General features: G+C 46.9%; 1 protein-coding gene across 1 annotated transcript in view; it reads right to left on the reverse strand.

Moving 5' to 3' along the window:
• Window positions 1-16,442, reverse strand: part of TRIM66 (tripartite motif containing 66) — a 42,445-nt gene that overhangs the window by 18,702 nt on the left and 7,301 nt on the right. The window contains exons 3-10 of the mRNA XM_065944783.1: window positions 14,917-15,064; window positions 13,884-14,016; window positions 13,444-13,560; window positions 11,661-11,775; window positions 10,976-11,122; window positions 8,442-8,559; window positions 6,058-6,962; window positions 4,203-4,364 (exon numbers count right to left, since the gene is read on the reverse strand). Of these exons, the coding sequence (XP_065800855.1) occupies window positions 4,203-4,364; window positions 6,058-6,962; window positions 8,442-8,559; window positions 10,976-11,122; window positions 11,661-11,775; window positions 13,444-13,560; window positions 13,884-14,016; window positions 14,917-15,064 (1,845 nt within the window). The remainder of the gene's footprint in view (window positions 1-4,202; window positions 4,365-6,057; window positions 6,963-8,441; window positions 8,560-10,975; window positions 11,123-11,660; window positions 11,776-13,443; window positions 13,561-13,883; window positions 14,017-14,916; window positions 15,065-16,442) is intronic.

The following is a 16,442-nucleotide window of genomic DNA, read 5'->3' on the forward strand; positions in this document are numbered from 1 at the left end:
AAAAGACATGGATGAGAACCCATGATCTGGTCCATAGACATGTATTTGGAGACTGTGAAGGCAGGGTGCCTAGTTTTTCCTCACTTATGTCAAGATTCAGAATATGCATTTAAGCAAATCATTTTCCATCTCTGGGCTTGAATTTCCTCCTTTACAGGTGAACGTAAATCTCACTGAGTTTTAAGAATCAAATCAAGAGCCCAAGCATCAAAATGCTTTGATAAAGGCATAAATGCTATTCATCAGGTTCATGATCCTCCACTCTTCTTCATCACTCTTAATAATCTGGACACAGGAATGTCAAATATTTCTGCATCATTTGCTGACAATATATCCTAGACTCCGTTGAAGCAGTAAGCAGTAACTTAGTGGCCTCAAAGTCCTCTGAAGATCTGGGGCCCCACTATGAGCAGAAGAGAGGTCCCTCTTGCAGGTGAACTGGGGTTCAGCTAGAGCTCTCTGTAATGCCTACAGCCTTGATTCCATGAGGGCTGACAAAAGCAGTGTGTATATTTTTCTGCAGTGGACTAGTTCAGAAGTATGAAACAAAGCCATCGAAATGTCTTCTAGTTTCACTTGGTATTTAAAGGGGTTCTGTTGTAAAGTTGTCTTTCTTCATCATCTTTTTTCAAAGTGGCTGAACCAAGATTAGAAAGCTTAGGCAACAGCAGCTGACAAACAAATGTCCAAGTTCATACAAAAACATTCTGCTGGCGGCACGGAAGGTGGTGGGGTAAAATGCTCCAGAGACTGCAGAGCTCAAGTCACTAGAAAACCCAATCTAGAACTTTCACATCTCATTTGCAGCAAGCTGTTTTCACCGTCAGCTTATTTAGTACCATCTCCTAGGTATGTGTGCACAGCTGCTCAGCTGAACAGAAGTCCTCCTTGCAGTGACACGAAGCAGTTCCAAGCAGTAGGTCTCTGTGGAACACACGGAGCTGTGCCCGCCGCCACAGTTTCCTCTCATCTGAGGACTCAGATAGACTTCTGACTTCCCCTGGCACTTGCCAGCCAGTACAGACCAAGGAGTAGGCTGGGGGCTAAGTGCCATTACCAGATAAAGACAGCCAAGACCCAATGAGGATGGGTCCTAAGACTTCTCCCCAGCAAGGCCTCAGGCTACTTCAGAGAGTATAAAGATAGTAAAATCCAGCAGTGAGAGGCCACATGAAGTCCTACTTCTCCCACTGCAGTGCACAGAGAGAAGCAATTTAACCTAGTCATTGAACCCAGGGCTGAGGCAGGAACTGTGCTCTGGGCCTAACCTTGCCAATAGTTGGCTGTTTAACTTTTAGGCGGTCACTTAATCTCTCTGTGTCTCAGTTTCCACATCTTTCAAAGGGGAATAAGAAAGTGGCTTCCTCATAGTATTGCTAGGACAAACAAAGAGATAAAATAGAAAAATACATATAAAAATCTATGGGAAAAAAAAGTAGAAAATGCTATACAAAGCACTATAAATCAATGATAAGATGCTCAGAATGTTGTTGGGTAACCTTGACCTTCATATCCCCACCCTGCCCAATCCCAGATTCAAGACAATGAATTCCCTCAAAAAGAAAGCCCCTTTCCTTATTTCAGGAGCTTTGTGTATAACCAGTACCTCTCTCAGTCAAGTGGACCCAAAGGTTCCTCCGGATCAGTTTCCCCTGGATGGCAACCGTGAGGTTCCTTTTTCTGGGAGTACAAGCCTTACAGAAGCCCACAAAATGTCAGGTCACTTGCTCCTCCACACCTCTGCATGAATCCACCTTAACAGCCAGAGGCAGCTCCAGATGAAAAGTTAGATATCCCAGGATCTTCATTAACCCCACTGCCACCCTGCAGCCATGCAGGAGCGAAGCAGCCCCTCCCCTCGCAGCTCTGAGCACCCCGTGGGCCACTCGCCCAGGTAGCACAGACTCCATGATTGCCTGTGGCTCGCCTCCTTTCCTCTCTCCTGGCTGGAGGAGCAGAACTGAGACTCATCAAATAAGCAGAAACATTTTCAGCATGGCTCCCACTACCGGTTGGGCACTGGTAATCCCCATGCTTCCTACTGCCCTCTAGAGCTAGCTGTCTTCCAGTCATCTTATAACTTAGCCTCCAGAGGAGACCAACACCAATTCAAAACTTGACTTTTTCCTCCCCTCAAATGTACTTTTCTTCCCATGCTCCCATCTCAGATGGATGGCAATTCAGTGAACCAAGATACACTTTGGATGTCTTTTCCCCCACTTCCCACTACCAATCAGACTCCAAGTCCAAAAATCTCCTAGGATCTGATCTCTTGAAGTCCTTGCTGCCTCTTCTTTCCCATCATTACCTGATTTCATTCATCTCCTATTTCTCCTCTGTACTAGTTTGGTCTCTCTTACTATAACTAAAGTGATCTCTCTATACTTTAATTCAAGCCATGTTAGTAATCCTCCTTGCTAGTAATCCTTCATTCACATCTGGCAACCCCCAAGACTGAATCCCAACTTCAGAGCATAATTCACAAAGCTTTCTAACTACTCTGGTTTCAATCACTCCCATTCTCTAGTTCATTTCATGTTCCCACCAAGTCAAATTATCTGAAACCCCCTAAGTAGCAGGCTTTCTCTTACTTCTGGACTGTCCTACTAACCACTCCCTCTATTTATTCTAGCCTTCCCCCTCCATCTCTCCTTCACGAGCCTAATTTTTCAAACAAATCTCAGCTTAAAACCATGTTCTCTAGGAAGTCTTCTCCAAGAGTTTGGTGCTCTTTATTTACACCCCACTGACTATCACAGCAGTTTATCATACTTCACTGTTGATGCTTGTTTTACTCTCTCCCCCACTAGACTGTAAGCTACAAAGTGAGACTACTTATTCACCAATGTGTTCCTGACACCTATAAAAATATTTGGTACACAGTAGGAGGTTAACATATTTTTTGATCACTGAATGAATAAATAAATGGATGGATAGATAGATGGTTGAACAGATAGCTATCTCAGGTGTAAAAATGTAAACTGCTAAGAGCCACACAGGACCAATTTATAGCATCTCTATGGCCTCTAGGTCAAACCATTTTCAAAAGGATAGGGTAGGCTAGGTATAAACTAAAGGCCTTTAGTACCAGACTTCAAGGGATTTCTAAGGTAACATTGCAATTTTGCCATTTCTTACTTTTCAAAATTCTCTTCTCAGGTATCACTGAGGTAGACTGATCTATGGCAATGGTGATGCTGGGAGAAACATGACGAGGGGTAAGTTTAAAGAACAACTAGTGAAACTGACACTGTAGAGCCCAAGGGATGCTGCAGGGCTGAGACTGCAGGCTAGAAGGGTACAGAATAGCTGACAGAGCTTCCAGTCCAGGTTGAGTGGAAGTAACAGGAGGGTCGAGGGGATGAGACCAGAAAAGGGACAGGATAAGGGGAACAGGGCCAAGGGACACATAGAGGGCTGGTGGGAAGGCACGGCACAGCACTGAGGTTCTAGCTAGGAGGATGACCAGGGTGGAGATGAAAGACAGGAGTGAGAGTAGGACAACCAGGAGTTGTAGGATTCTGGGTTATTGCCATGAACCTTCCACCAAGCAGACAGGTGGACAGACAGGAGGAACTGCACTAGCTTATCTTCAAAAGATCCCAGTGCCCTTAGACACTCAGCCACCTCTGCAGGTCATCCCTGTAGGCCACTCACCCACAGAATTCCATTAATTCGAATTCTAAAGCCAGCCAACTCTGGATTGTGGGACCACATGAAACACTTTCCCCATTGCCATTCATTGCAGAGAGGAAAAACCTCAGACTGTGATCCTCATTTTACATAAACCTTAGCCCCTTTTATCTATGACCTGTAGGCCCCTGGATCTGAGTTTCCTGAGCTATAAAATGGGGCTGTCCACCTCACAGAACTATTGGGAAGGTTAAGGGAAGTCACTCTGTGGAGCACCAAGCACCATTCTAGGTACAGAGTAGGTGTTCAACAAACTGGCTTTCCTTCCCTTTCCCCTTCCTCTCGAAATGAAGCCCAGATGCTCCCAATTTAAGTGTGTGGGGGAGTGTCAATGGGGTGGAGGAGGCCCTTGCTCACTCACTAGGAGAGAAGGCATGAGCCAGGGCTGTGTAACATCCAGGGATGGCACAGGGACACTCCTCCCCCCGCCCAGACATCCTCAGCCAGGTCCCAGGGTCTTGACTGGCAGTGGGTCCCATATGATCAGGGAAAGCAGGCTCCAGTTGTACCTTTCTCACCACATTCGGAGAGGAGTGCTGGATGGCGCTGTCCAATGGGGGGGCACTGTGAGGGTTTTCCTCCCCAGATGCCTGGGGCAAGTTAGCAGCAGTATTCTTGTCAAGTGGGAGACCCGGCTTAGGGCCTTCAGACGCTGGGGGCTCATCTGCAGCCTGGAGGAGAAAATAAGAACTTGGGTGGGTCTTGAAATGGCAACCCACTCCAGTATTCTTGCCTGGAAAATTCCATGCACAGAGGAGCCTGGCAGGCTACAGTCCATGGGGTCGCAAGAGTCGGATACGACTGAGTGACTTCCATTTCCCGCAAAGAGTAGCAGCAATGGTCAAGGCTGAGGCTCACCTGCACTGCCCACTACCGCTGTCACCACCTACACACTGCGGAGGGCCTGAAATCTTTCCAAGAAGATACTCTTATCTAAGCTGTTCCTAATATGACATCTTAGAATAGAACTCAAACCAAGAATCATGAGCTAACTTTGTCATAGTCACCTAAGCAATCACAACAGTTTTCACTTACTTTTATAGAGCTGTGGTCCTCTATAAACCATAGACCCTTCTCTGCCATCATAAAAGTTATTCTATATAAGGAACTGAGCCTCAGAGGCAGACATTTGAAGCATGATCTGAAGTCAGTGCTTAGGGACTTCCCTGGTGGTCCAGTGGTTTAGAAACTGCCTTTCCATTGCAGGAGGCACGGGTTCCATCCCTGGTGGGGGAACTAAGATCCCACATGCTATGCAGCAGAGTCAAATAAATAAATAAATAAAAATAAAATTGAAGTTGTCAGTGCAGAAGCCTAAATGTAAAGCCTTATATTTTGTAATAAAGTAAAAGTCTATGCCTTATATTTTGTAATAAAGTAAAAGTCTATAGAGCTGCTTTGAAGGTATAAATGTACATATATTTCACTATGAAAAAAGTGAAAGGGGAGAAGGAAGGGTCTGAAACAGGAAGCTGTTGGGAACCAAGAAAAGCAAGAATTAAGAATGAAGATGTGGAGTGCTGCAAAGATCTCAGAGGTACAAACTGCACCTCTCCAATTGGCTTTTAGCTGAGAAAAGAGAGGAGCAGCCTTAGTCATCCTCCGAGGGAGAGAACAAGGCCTCCTCTGTGGCAATCCAGAGTCAGCTGGCCTGGACCCAAGTCTTGGCACTACCACTCGATGTTTTATGAGCATACATGTATGCTAAGTCACTTCGGTCGTGTTCGACTGTCTGTGACCCTATGAACCACAGCCTGCCAGGCTCCTCCGTCCATGTGATTCTCCAAGCAAGAACACTGGGGTGCTTTGTCATGCCCTCCTCCAGGGGATCTTCCCAACCCAGGGATCGAACCTGGGTCTCTTGTGCCTCCTGCATTGGCAGGAGGGCTCTTTACCACTAGTGCCACCTGGGAAGCCCCGAATGTTGTATAATCTCTAGGCAAATGATCTGCTTAAGCTCTGCCCTTCCCCCAGCTGGGATTCATAAGTTGCAGCAAGGGAAGTGAGGTGACAAAGGTAAGAGACAGCCTCCCTTCTGCCCTGCACTGCCTGGAGTCCAGCACAGCTCCGGAAGCTCCATGAACAGACACGGTCCCCGGTGTCACCCAGGAGGACAGGACGAAGCCAGGCCACTCTGGACAGGACTGAGCCTAGACCTGTGTTGGGGTGAAGTACTGTGCTCTCTGCAGCTTTCCTGAGACAGAAGGCAGAGCCCAGGGCAGTCTTGAATTGGGAGGGCTGAGCTCAACGCCACCTTAAGATGAAGAAACTGTGTTCCTGTGCCACCCTGTGATGGGGAGGTTGTGTTCCCGACGCTCTCCTAAGGAGAGGGAACCTAGGGAGGTGGTGCCTCCCTGACCTCACCTGCACAGTGTCCTCTTGGCTCTGGGACTGGACGGGCGCTGGCTGCCTCACAATGTAATTGATCTGCCCCACAATGGTTTGCTGTAGATGCTGAGGCGATTTGGTCTGACTCAGCTGCAGGCTGGGCTGTTGAGCCTGAAGGAGAAGCTCCAGGTCCTTCTGCATTTCCTCCAGCTCAAACTTGTGGTGCATTATGTCCACGTTCTGGGAACAGGCGGGCCCAGGGGGGCTCTCGTGCTGACTAGAAGCCAGATGCTGGGATGGAGGGAGAGGCGGGGGTGCCTGCTGTTGGGGCGGAGGGGGCGGAGGGGGCGGAAGTGACAGTTGCTGCTGTGGCGGTGGCTGAAAGTGGCTGAGCTTCAGCTTCTGGTGGTGGCCAAACTGCACCTGGATGGAGGGTGTCTGCAGGGTGGGCGGGGCATGGGCTCCTTGCTGAACATCTTGTGGGGGGACGATGCACACGGGCTGGGAAGTCAGCTGCTGCCCCAGCCGCTGGGGTGTGCTCTCTGGCTCCGCAGGGGGCTGGGTTTCCAGCCAGGGCTGAAGCAGCTTTGGTGGGTGAGGATTGCAGGGCAGTTCCTTCTCCCTGGGCAGCAGTGTGGAGCACTGCAGGGAGCCCAACTGTTGGGGCCCCATCTCAGAGGGCTGCCTAAAGCTGTGCACGGGGTGTATGCTGGGTGGGGGGGCCTGGCCTTTGAGGGAGGGCGAGCCTGGGGAGCAGTGGGCGCAGCACACGGATGAGGAACATAGCGCTGGAGACTGGAACTTGTGTGAGGGATGGCTGAGAGTCTCTTGATGGGCCACTGGGGACTGGTGGCTTTGGTAAAAAGATGATGGTCCCTGTAAGCCTCCATAAGCGGGAGTATCTGCCCGGGACAGCTGTCCACCCTCAGTAGTTATACAGCCTAAAAATTCAGAATAGAGAGTGTTTCAAAAGGTGATCTGCAGTTGTTCCCCCTACTTCTGCTACCTTCTTTTTCCAGGGCCAAAAGGATATTATTCAACAACCTTGTACCAGAGGCAGAGATTAAGAAATTCAACCCCTAACCCCCAAGACTCAGTCTAGAATGCCATCAGCAATAGAAACTATACAGGCATGCACTGGGAGCCTGGGACATTTGAGGAGTCAGCTCAGCTTTTACCAGAGGCTCAGTCCTGACTCTGTATCCCACTAGAGAAACCATGGGCTCCCTCACAGAGTACCTACTCCTTTTTTAACAGAATAAGCCAAGGAAGACTGGGACCAAAACTATCAAAACTGGGAGGAAAAGAGGGAGTGTGCTAAAAAGTAGCAAAGGAGATTCATCCCCAGGACAAATGGGTAAGTCCTCAAATACAGTTCCGGAGAACTAGATGCTGGGCAAGCAGGGTGGAGAAGAGTAGGGAAGCTCCATCACCAGGTCAGAGCTAAGCATCAATGCTCATGTCTGAGGACCCTAGGCTCTCATGCATGAGAAGATGATGCTATTGCTGAGAAGATAAGCTTGATGCTTGCATGAGAAGACAAGCTATTCTAATGGCTTCTTCAGCTCCTCTGAGGTTTATGTAGGGGAAAACCAAGTGCCCTGTGGGCAGCTGGTGAGTTTTATTCACCTTTGATCACTTAGTGGCCAATGTGGAGCCTGACTCAGAGCAGGTGCTCACCAAAGGTCTGTGCAATTGTATCAAAAGGGAAAGGGAAGCAGAAAATAAACCTAAAGATCATTTATTATTCTATCAAGTTCAAAACACTTTCAGTGAGAGTATCAGTCCAGACAAAGGCAGCAATTGGCCATTAGTTTAACAAACCTACCATTAGGTTGTCAACACAGGCACAACTTCAAATTGTCTACATTCTGCCTAAATATTGAATGCCAGCAATTTATTGTAGCAGGGAAGAAAAATGTACAAGGTCATGAATTATCTGCTTACATCTCAACTCCAAAAGATGTGTGTGACATTGCCTATCTGTCTCTCTGTGTCACTGAAATATCTCTGTCTGTGCCCACACACATGTACTCCCTTGTACTCAGAGACATAGGTCTGCCTGCATTGCCATACAGCATTCTGGAGAGTAGGACCACTGTCTTGTCTCCTCTTCTAGCAATGAAACCAACAGAACAGGGACATTCATGCAGAGTAGGAAACTCAGATTTCAACTGGTCCTATTACAAAAGTCCTATATTGCCATTGCTATTTAAGCTGTCAGCTCTCCCCACTCCCACCCCAACCTCACCATCATCATCCCCAGGAAAAGGTTTGCTGAATGACTCCATGACCACTGGCAGTCTCAGGGTGCGATTTCTCTTGGGCATATGCTGATCTACCCAGTGAGTTAAGCAGATGGTCTAAATACGTTCTTAGCAATCGTGCAAAGGCCCATATAGAGTAGGCTCTGGGCTCACCTAGGGAAGCCAGCTGCTTGGTCCAGAAGTTAGGCTCCCAAGTGAATCTGATACTCCAGGGGGAACCAGGGTCTGTGTTACAATTTGTCTCCAGCAATCGCTGCATCTGAAACACAATCTGACAACAGCAATGACCAAAGGTCATTTCTTTGGGCATCTTGTGCCAGAGTGAGAATCCCCTCTCCCTCACTCATTGGACAGGCTGAAGGGCCCAGAGTCATGGCTATTTAGCCTATGGTCCTCCCCAGTGCGCTCCCTCATTTCCTTACACCTTAGTATCTTCACATTCCTCCCCCTTCCTCCAGCCCTACTGAACCCCTTCCTCTTATTGAGGCTTTTGGAAAGCCTACATTCTTATCTCTTTCAGGCCTCGGATGATTTTAATTCTTCCTCGGGATATCACTTGACAGCACCCTCTCAAGAGTGATCCCTTCATTCTACCATAATCTCAACTGAAAAGTCCATGGGGGCAGACACTCTCAGTCCTTCCACCTACTTGTAAAACTCCCTTCCATCCTAGTCAACTGCCTTCTTCTTCCCTCATCTTTTTCATCTATCTCTTATTACTAAAACTCTCTTATTTATCTAGGACTTTGGCAAGCATCCAACTACCCTGCTAACATCTAACTAACCAATGTCCTAATCAACGTTTTAGCCTCTTACTTCCTTGAGCTCCTTAATGTAAACCGCCTTCACTTCTCTTTTCAGTTCAGTCACCAGACCTAGACCATTTTCACCATCTAGAACCATTCTACCTATGAGACCTTAAACTCCAACAACCTAGTCGCTGATCACAATAGTTCTTGCTCTTCCTGAGCATGCTCTTCAACCTCATTGAACTCTCCAAGCCCTGCTCCCTCGGCCCAGCTAGTCATCCTAGTTTCCCATTGCTTTAAGTAACAACATCACTAGTGCCCTAATTCCCTTCCCGTCAATGCCTGACCTTGCGTCAACCCAGCCATCCCAAAACTATGTTACATGGGGTTGCTTCACTGATCATCATCCTCAGGGCCACCCTCAGTCCTTCTTATCACTTCCTTTCATGTCAGTTTCCTCTTCTGTGGTCCTTGAAAGTGAAAGTGAAGTCGCTCAGTCGTGTCTGATTCTTTGCGACCCCATGGACTGTAGCCTACCAGGTTCCAACGTCCATGGAATTTTCCAGGCAAGAGTACTGGAGAGGGTTGCCATTTCCTTCTCCAGGAGATCTTCCTGACCCAGGAATTGAACCCAGGTCTCCTGCATTGTAGGTAGACACTTTACCATCTGAGCCTACAGAGAAGTCCCTCCATGGTCCTTAATGACTATTTAAAATCGTTACTTCTCTCCTGAATGTCATTTACCTAATGTCTAGTCCTCTGGTTACCACTGCCTACTTCATAGAGGGTGAAGGCAAATTCTCTCAAACTTGTTTCCCTCCTATCTCCAGACTTACTACATTACACTGACATCTTCCCATCCTTCAGTCTTGGAGAAAAAGAGTGCCTCTTGTTTAAAGTCAACCATTTCACTCTAGATCCCACTTCCTTCTGCTTTCCCAGTATGCTCCCTCTACTACACATCTCTTCTATCTTCAACTTCTCCCAAATAAACTTGTGCAAATGTTTTCCTTATTTTAAAAAAGCATCCCAACCTTGTCTCCCTCTCAAGCTACCTTATTTCTCTGCTTTTCACTAATTCCTCTACTTCCTCACCTCCCATCTTCAATCACTCATTCTAGCTTTTGACCTTTCTACTTTGCTGGAGAGAAAAGCTACTGGAGTGTCTTTCAAAGGTTATACCAGGGGCCTCCTGATTCTGAGTTCTCAAGGTTTCTCTTCACCTACTCATCCTCTATCACCTATGTAGCAATGATAACAGTGATCACTTAAGATTTGAAGCTCTATGTTAAATTCTGTGCACCACAGAATTATCTCCTATTTCTCTGCTGACTTCTGATGGTTGCTTCTCATCTCCTTCATTCATCTCCTTCCTCTGTCTGTGCTGAAAATGAGAGCATTTCCCTGGGTTCCAGATCTGTTCTTTTCTTCTTTCTTCACACACTTTTCCAATACCACCCAAATCCCAGGAACTCACACATCTTTCTTTCTCTCTCTCTCTCTCTCTAACCCTGACTTTTCTTCTGACTTCCAGACCCATCTATTAAAACAGATTTGGGACAGCTCCCTTTAGACGCCCTACAGGCCCCTTAGATTTGACATATACAAATACAAACCCCATCAACTCTTTCAAAAGGCCTGCTCCTTTTCCTGGGCATCACCAACCTCTTAAGCCCAACACTTCAAGGTCATCCTTCACTCCTCCTTTCCTCTTAGGCCCCATTTAAACCCAACTTCCTAGGGAATGTCCAGCACACTGCTAGTATTAATGTCTGGATCCATGACCTGAGACGGAACTACAGAATTTCCTAGCTGAGTTGCCTGGAGGAAGGCAGGTCTATTCCAGCACCTGGGTCCTTTGCACTGTGAGGTTTGGTAAAAGATGGTTTTCACTTACTAACCCAAAGTCAGTGATTGAGGAGTTGGAGTTCTTCTTACCAGCTCTTTGCTGAAAAGGAAAGGGATGCTGGTTTTGCTGCAGACAGCCCAATTAATGAAATTCTGCACATGCTCAAACTGGCGATTGAGAACCATGATGCTCTGTAACTGCTGCTCCAGCTTCCGCTTCCTCTCATTAGTGATGCCCTGGGTACAGAGAGAGAAGACAGAGTCCCTGATCCTGTTCTTGGACTGCAGGCCACATATTTGAGAAGTCTAGTGGCCTGGGTACATCAGTGTAAACACAAATGGAATCAGATGAATCTGCACCCCTGAGAGGAGGACATGGCTGCTTGAGGGACAGAGGGAGGGAGAGAGAAAGGGTAGGTAGATTTTACAGTGCAAATAGGAATAAGTGATAAATGACTGAGAAAATGAATGTCTACATTTCTTGGGCATAGCTCATTTCATGACTCTTTCAAGGCCGTAAACTTGCAAAGTCCAGGAAGGCAGTTTCCTTACTGCCACAGCATTAATGGGAGTTTGATCTGATTTTCTAAGCCCTTAATGAGCCAACTTCCCAAAATTAGACAGGACATTTTAAGATACAGGGAGTAGCAGAGAGCTATGGAAATTGCACATCTGAATTCTAGCCCAGGCATCTCTGAGCCATGAGACATATTTGATATGTGCCTGGTTTCTGCCCCAGGGAGAGTACAGAACCTAACCATCTGTTTACGTATACCTCCAACTCCTCTATGAGTCCATTGGCCTGTTTGTTCAGTTCATTCATCAGAACCATCTTGGCCATTTTGATCTGGTTTTCCACCTTCCTGTGCTGGTGCTTCACCTCAAAAATCCTGCAAGCAACAGGAGGAAACGGAGCATGGTGAGCCCTTCCCTCCAGGCCTACAATAGCCTACAGACAGCAAACATTTAAGAGCCTACAATGTGGAGGCTTCCTACTGAAATCAGGGACCAGCAGGCACCGAATGTAAAGAAATAAGAACCTTCCTCCACCATCCATCCTGCCTTTAGAACAACCCAGCCCACTTGATCTAAATGGGCCAATGGCCCAAAGTGCAACTCATTTTTCTCTCAGCAAACTACAGGTGCATCCCCAGGTCAAGTCAATAGCTCACCACTTCACACAGCACTAGAGGCAGGACAGAGAGAGTGAACACAGGTATGACTTCATGTAATTTCTTATTTTTTTAAAGGGAGAATATGCTACTAAACAGCATCATGCAGTGAAAAGAGCCTAGGTAGAGACAGAAAGTAGACTAATGGTTGTCAAGGCCTGGGGATGCTGCGGGGTGAATGCAGAGTGACTGCTAATGTGCATGGGTTTCTTTTTAGGGTGATAAAAATGATATTTTAAAAGTAGACAGTTATAATGGTTGTACAACTCTATGAATATGCTAAAAAACCCACTGAACTGTACATTTTATAAAGGAAATTTTATGGTATAAAAATCATATCTTTTATATCTATATATAAAAATTATATAAAAAAATATAAAATTGCCCTTTTAAAATGTACAATTCAGTAGGGCTTCCCTGGGCTCAGTTGGTAAAATATCCACCTGCAATGCAGGAGACCCAGATTTGATCCTTGGATTGGGAAGATCCCCTGGAGAAGGGAATGGCAACCCACTCCAGTATTCTTGCCTGGAGAATCCCACGGACAGAGAAGCCTGGAGGACTATAGTCCACGGGGTCACAAAGAGGTGGACATGACTGAGTGACTTTCACATCATAATAATGGTTGTACAACTCTATGAATATGCTAAAAAAATAAACCCACTGAATTTTACATTTTAAAAGGGCAATTTTACGGTATATAAATTATATCTCAGTAAAACCATTAAAAAAAAACAACAAAGAGATTTTGAAGCCACACAGACCTAGGTTCCACATCCAACTCAGTCTCTGACTAGCTGTGTGATCTCAGATAAGTCACCTAAACTCTCTGAACCTTACCCTCCTCATCAGGAGAACAGAGATAATCCCTGACTCAAAGAATTGTAAGAACTGATCAAAATGATGCACGCATGATGCCCAATCCAGTGCCTGCCATGTGATCCTCTCTCAGTACCTGCTTATTTCTCTTTCTACACAAAATATTGATGATTTCATACCATGTGTAGATGTATAAGGAAAACATTAGGAAAGGAGTGATAAAGGATAGATTGCCACTGACTTGTACTCACATAATAAACAGCCCTCTCTTCTCCAGTATCTACTCTGTGCCCTTGTTCTTAAGCACCTATCTTTGGCCAGTTCATGGTCATGTTCAGAAGGCAGGCACTTTAGCCCAGGTTCACTGTGATCATCCTCACCTAGCTTGGCTCCATTCACCAAGAGACAACCCGAAACCCCCACCCTGGCCCTGAGACCCCTAAGACCAGGACATGTGCCTTCTGGGACATAGGCCGGTGTCTGCATGTCCACTCCATCCTGGTACTGGGACCCGGGGTAAGCGGGAACAGAGTATTTCCACTGTGACCAGGGGCTAGCTGGTGCTACCTGTCCTCAATTTGCTTTGCAGATGTCTGTAGACTGGATTTCTTATGTGCCACCTGTGTAGTCACACTTTCCAGAAGCATCCTCTGGTTTTGTAAAACTTCTTCAAGATGTCTGCACCTAGAGGAGGAGGCAGAGAAAAAAATGAGGAAGACCGAGTCTTACTCTGAGCATGCCAGCTAAGCAAGAATCCCCACAATGCATTGTCTCCGTCATGCTCAGGGAGGTTGGAGTTACATCTAGGGAGTCAAAGACTCTTAGCCCTTCAGGGCTTCTCCAGAGAAGCCCCACACACCAGAACAGAGAAAACCTTCAGCCCGGCCTGGGGACTGAAGGTTGGCTTAAGCAGGGAGAGCATTTCCATGCACGGGGAACCCAGCACTCTCACAGGTCAGAGAGCCCGGAGCCCTCCCAGGTCCCCTCGGGCAGCCACCCTGCCCCACCTGTGCTCTTTGTGTTCCACCATGAGGCAGCCATGGCATGTAAGCACATCACAGGTCTCGCAAAACAGCTTGAGAACTTCCTGTGTGTGTAGAGGACAGTACAAGGCGAAGTCTCCAGAACCTCCATTCACTCCTGCCAGAGAAGATGGAGAAAGTGGGCATGTTTTGCTCAGGAAAACCTCCTTAGTTAAGCTCCACTGAGCATCTTCAGCCTTCTATGGACACAGGGAAGACCCAGAGCTAGAGGAAAGGTGATGCAAAACTGACCCTCTCTCTGGGCCAGTGAGGTTCCAGGAAAACAAGGACAAAGGTGGGCTTACACTGGCCAGATACGCATAGCTGTTCAGAAATAACACACCATCAAGCCCCAGACATCTCACCATCTGCTGAGCCTGAGGAAGGTGCCTGCTACTTGCTGCACATGGATCTCCTGCAGAACAGTGAGTCCTCCAGAACTTAACCTACACCTCCTCATTGACCAGGTGGGGCTGAAACTAGCTACCCAGTCCAGACTGAGGCTGAAACCAGCTACCCAGATCAGATCACATGGATCATAAACTTTGGCTCCTGTCTGATGAAGGCAAAACCCTTCCCACAGTTCAAGGGCCTTGAGAAAAGACTTTGAAGAAGATCATCACCAGATGGTGCTGGATGGGTAAACGGACAAACCCTGATCCTGGATGCTAAATTAATCAAGTAACTAAACAGAAGTGGGGTCTGATTGCTCTAAACAGAGGTGAAAGACAGGGAACTCAAGTAGCTGCCACGGTAATTCAAGACTTTTCTTCCCTGCACCGTCTCACTCACAGTCACCTACTCCCCACACGCCACCCGCCCCGGCCTGGCAACAGGGAGAGCCTGGAGTGAAGGTACACTGCAGCTTTTCTTTAGGAAAGGCTCACCCCTACTCTCACCCCCAGCAGGGAAACAAGGGCAGAGAGCTCTTCTCCAAAGATTTTGTGGTTTGGTACTACTTACAGGGCCAGGGGTAGGAGTGGGGGTATGTGAGCTACTGGAGGAGAGGGAGTGATACCTGGAGATCCCTTCTGGGTCCGGGAAAAGAGTGGGCCCCCAGGGGCCGGGCCATGTCGGTGCTCCTCCGTGCAGGAGCTACAAAGCCAGCGGTTGCAGTAGGTACAGAGGATGTGAGCTGCCCTCTTCTCCTTGCACTCCGAGCAGTTCTAGGAGTAGAGAGTTCTGGAATTATTGACAGCGTCTTCATCATTTGGACCTGCTTTTATGAGTGGTAAATATGCTAGGGACTGGGGACCCACAGAGCTGTTCCTCCACTATTTTGGAGTGCAGTCCATTCTGGAGAGTTGCCTGGAAGGGACACACGGGGGCGCGTGAAGGAAAGCATGTGACTAACAGCAGTGGCCTTAAGGCCTAGTCACACAAATCCTGTGTTGCAGCTGAGGATATGCAGATAAATAAGGCCAGGTTCTGCTCTCAAGGTACACAGCCTGGACAGTGTGACGAACACTCAGTGGGTTATGCTGTGATGAAAGGATGCACCAAGTGCTAAGGAAGCAAAGTGAGGTTTCCAGGAGTTCCATCTAGGAGAGGCTAGGAAAGAGGCGACATAAACAGGTGACATTTGAGTTGGATACTGAATGACAAGTAGAAGTTAACTAGGCAGACAAGGGATGCAAATGCAAAGCACAGGCAAATGCAAAAATTTCAACATGCTACGGACAAGAAGAAACTGTAGCTATATGAGTGCACAAAAAGATAATCATAAATAGCCAGGAAAGAGTAAGACGGACCAACTCTCAGAGCTGTGCCTCCACTACTGGGGCTTGCCAGGACCAAAAATCTCTGGCCTTCTCCTGGTATAAATGTTCATTCATTTGGTCAGAAAATATCATGCAGGGCTGATATGAAAGATGAAAAGATTTCTGAAAAATTAGCCTGTCTGTGCTGAATAATAGAGGCCACCAAACTGATATGGATTCTGACAGCTTTGTCCTCACCCTGGGATCTGACAAACCTACAGCAAGAAAAAGAAAAGAGAAGAAATGTAGGTTTTACTAACTAAACTATTAATTCCTTGAGGGTAGAGACATGGGTCTCTGTCTCTCTAGTACTCAGAACAGGCCCTGGCATATATGTCAGACGTTCAGTAAGAATGTAATACAGGAGCAAGTAAGTAAGATGGCAAATGAATAAAATGTAGTGGCAAGGATACCCCAGTGGAGAAAGAATAAGAAGGGATACTAGTCAGTAAGTGGTGTGAAATTTCAGAAACTCAGGGTAAAGGTATTAGTTGTTAAATACAAGCAAAACTGATGAACCCATCTAACCCCGGCTGGTGAATGAGTTTCAGCTCGAGTATTGGGAGAGTGGAGGGAATAAAGCTTAGTAGTCATAATTTTCAGTAAAAGCTATGAGAGAGGAAAAAACACACTAATTTTGCTTCTCCAACTGAAACATTTTGATTCTCTTCTGGATAGAAGGAGGGAGGGATGGATGGATGGATGGATGGATGATTAGGTAAACTGGTGGAAGGGTAACAAGTAAGATGAAGCGATGGGTGGACAGACTGATTTATGGACAGGG

This window comes from Muntiacus reevesi, chromosome 9, assembly GCF_963930625.1.
Source record: "Muntiacus reevesi chromosome 9, mMunRee1.1, whole genome shotgun sequence".
NCBI lineage: Eukaryota > Metazoa > Chordata > Mammalia > Artiodactyla > Cervidae > Muntiacus > Muntiacus reevesi.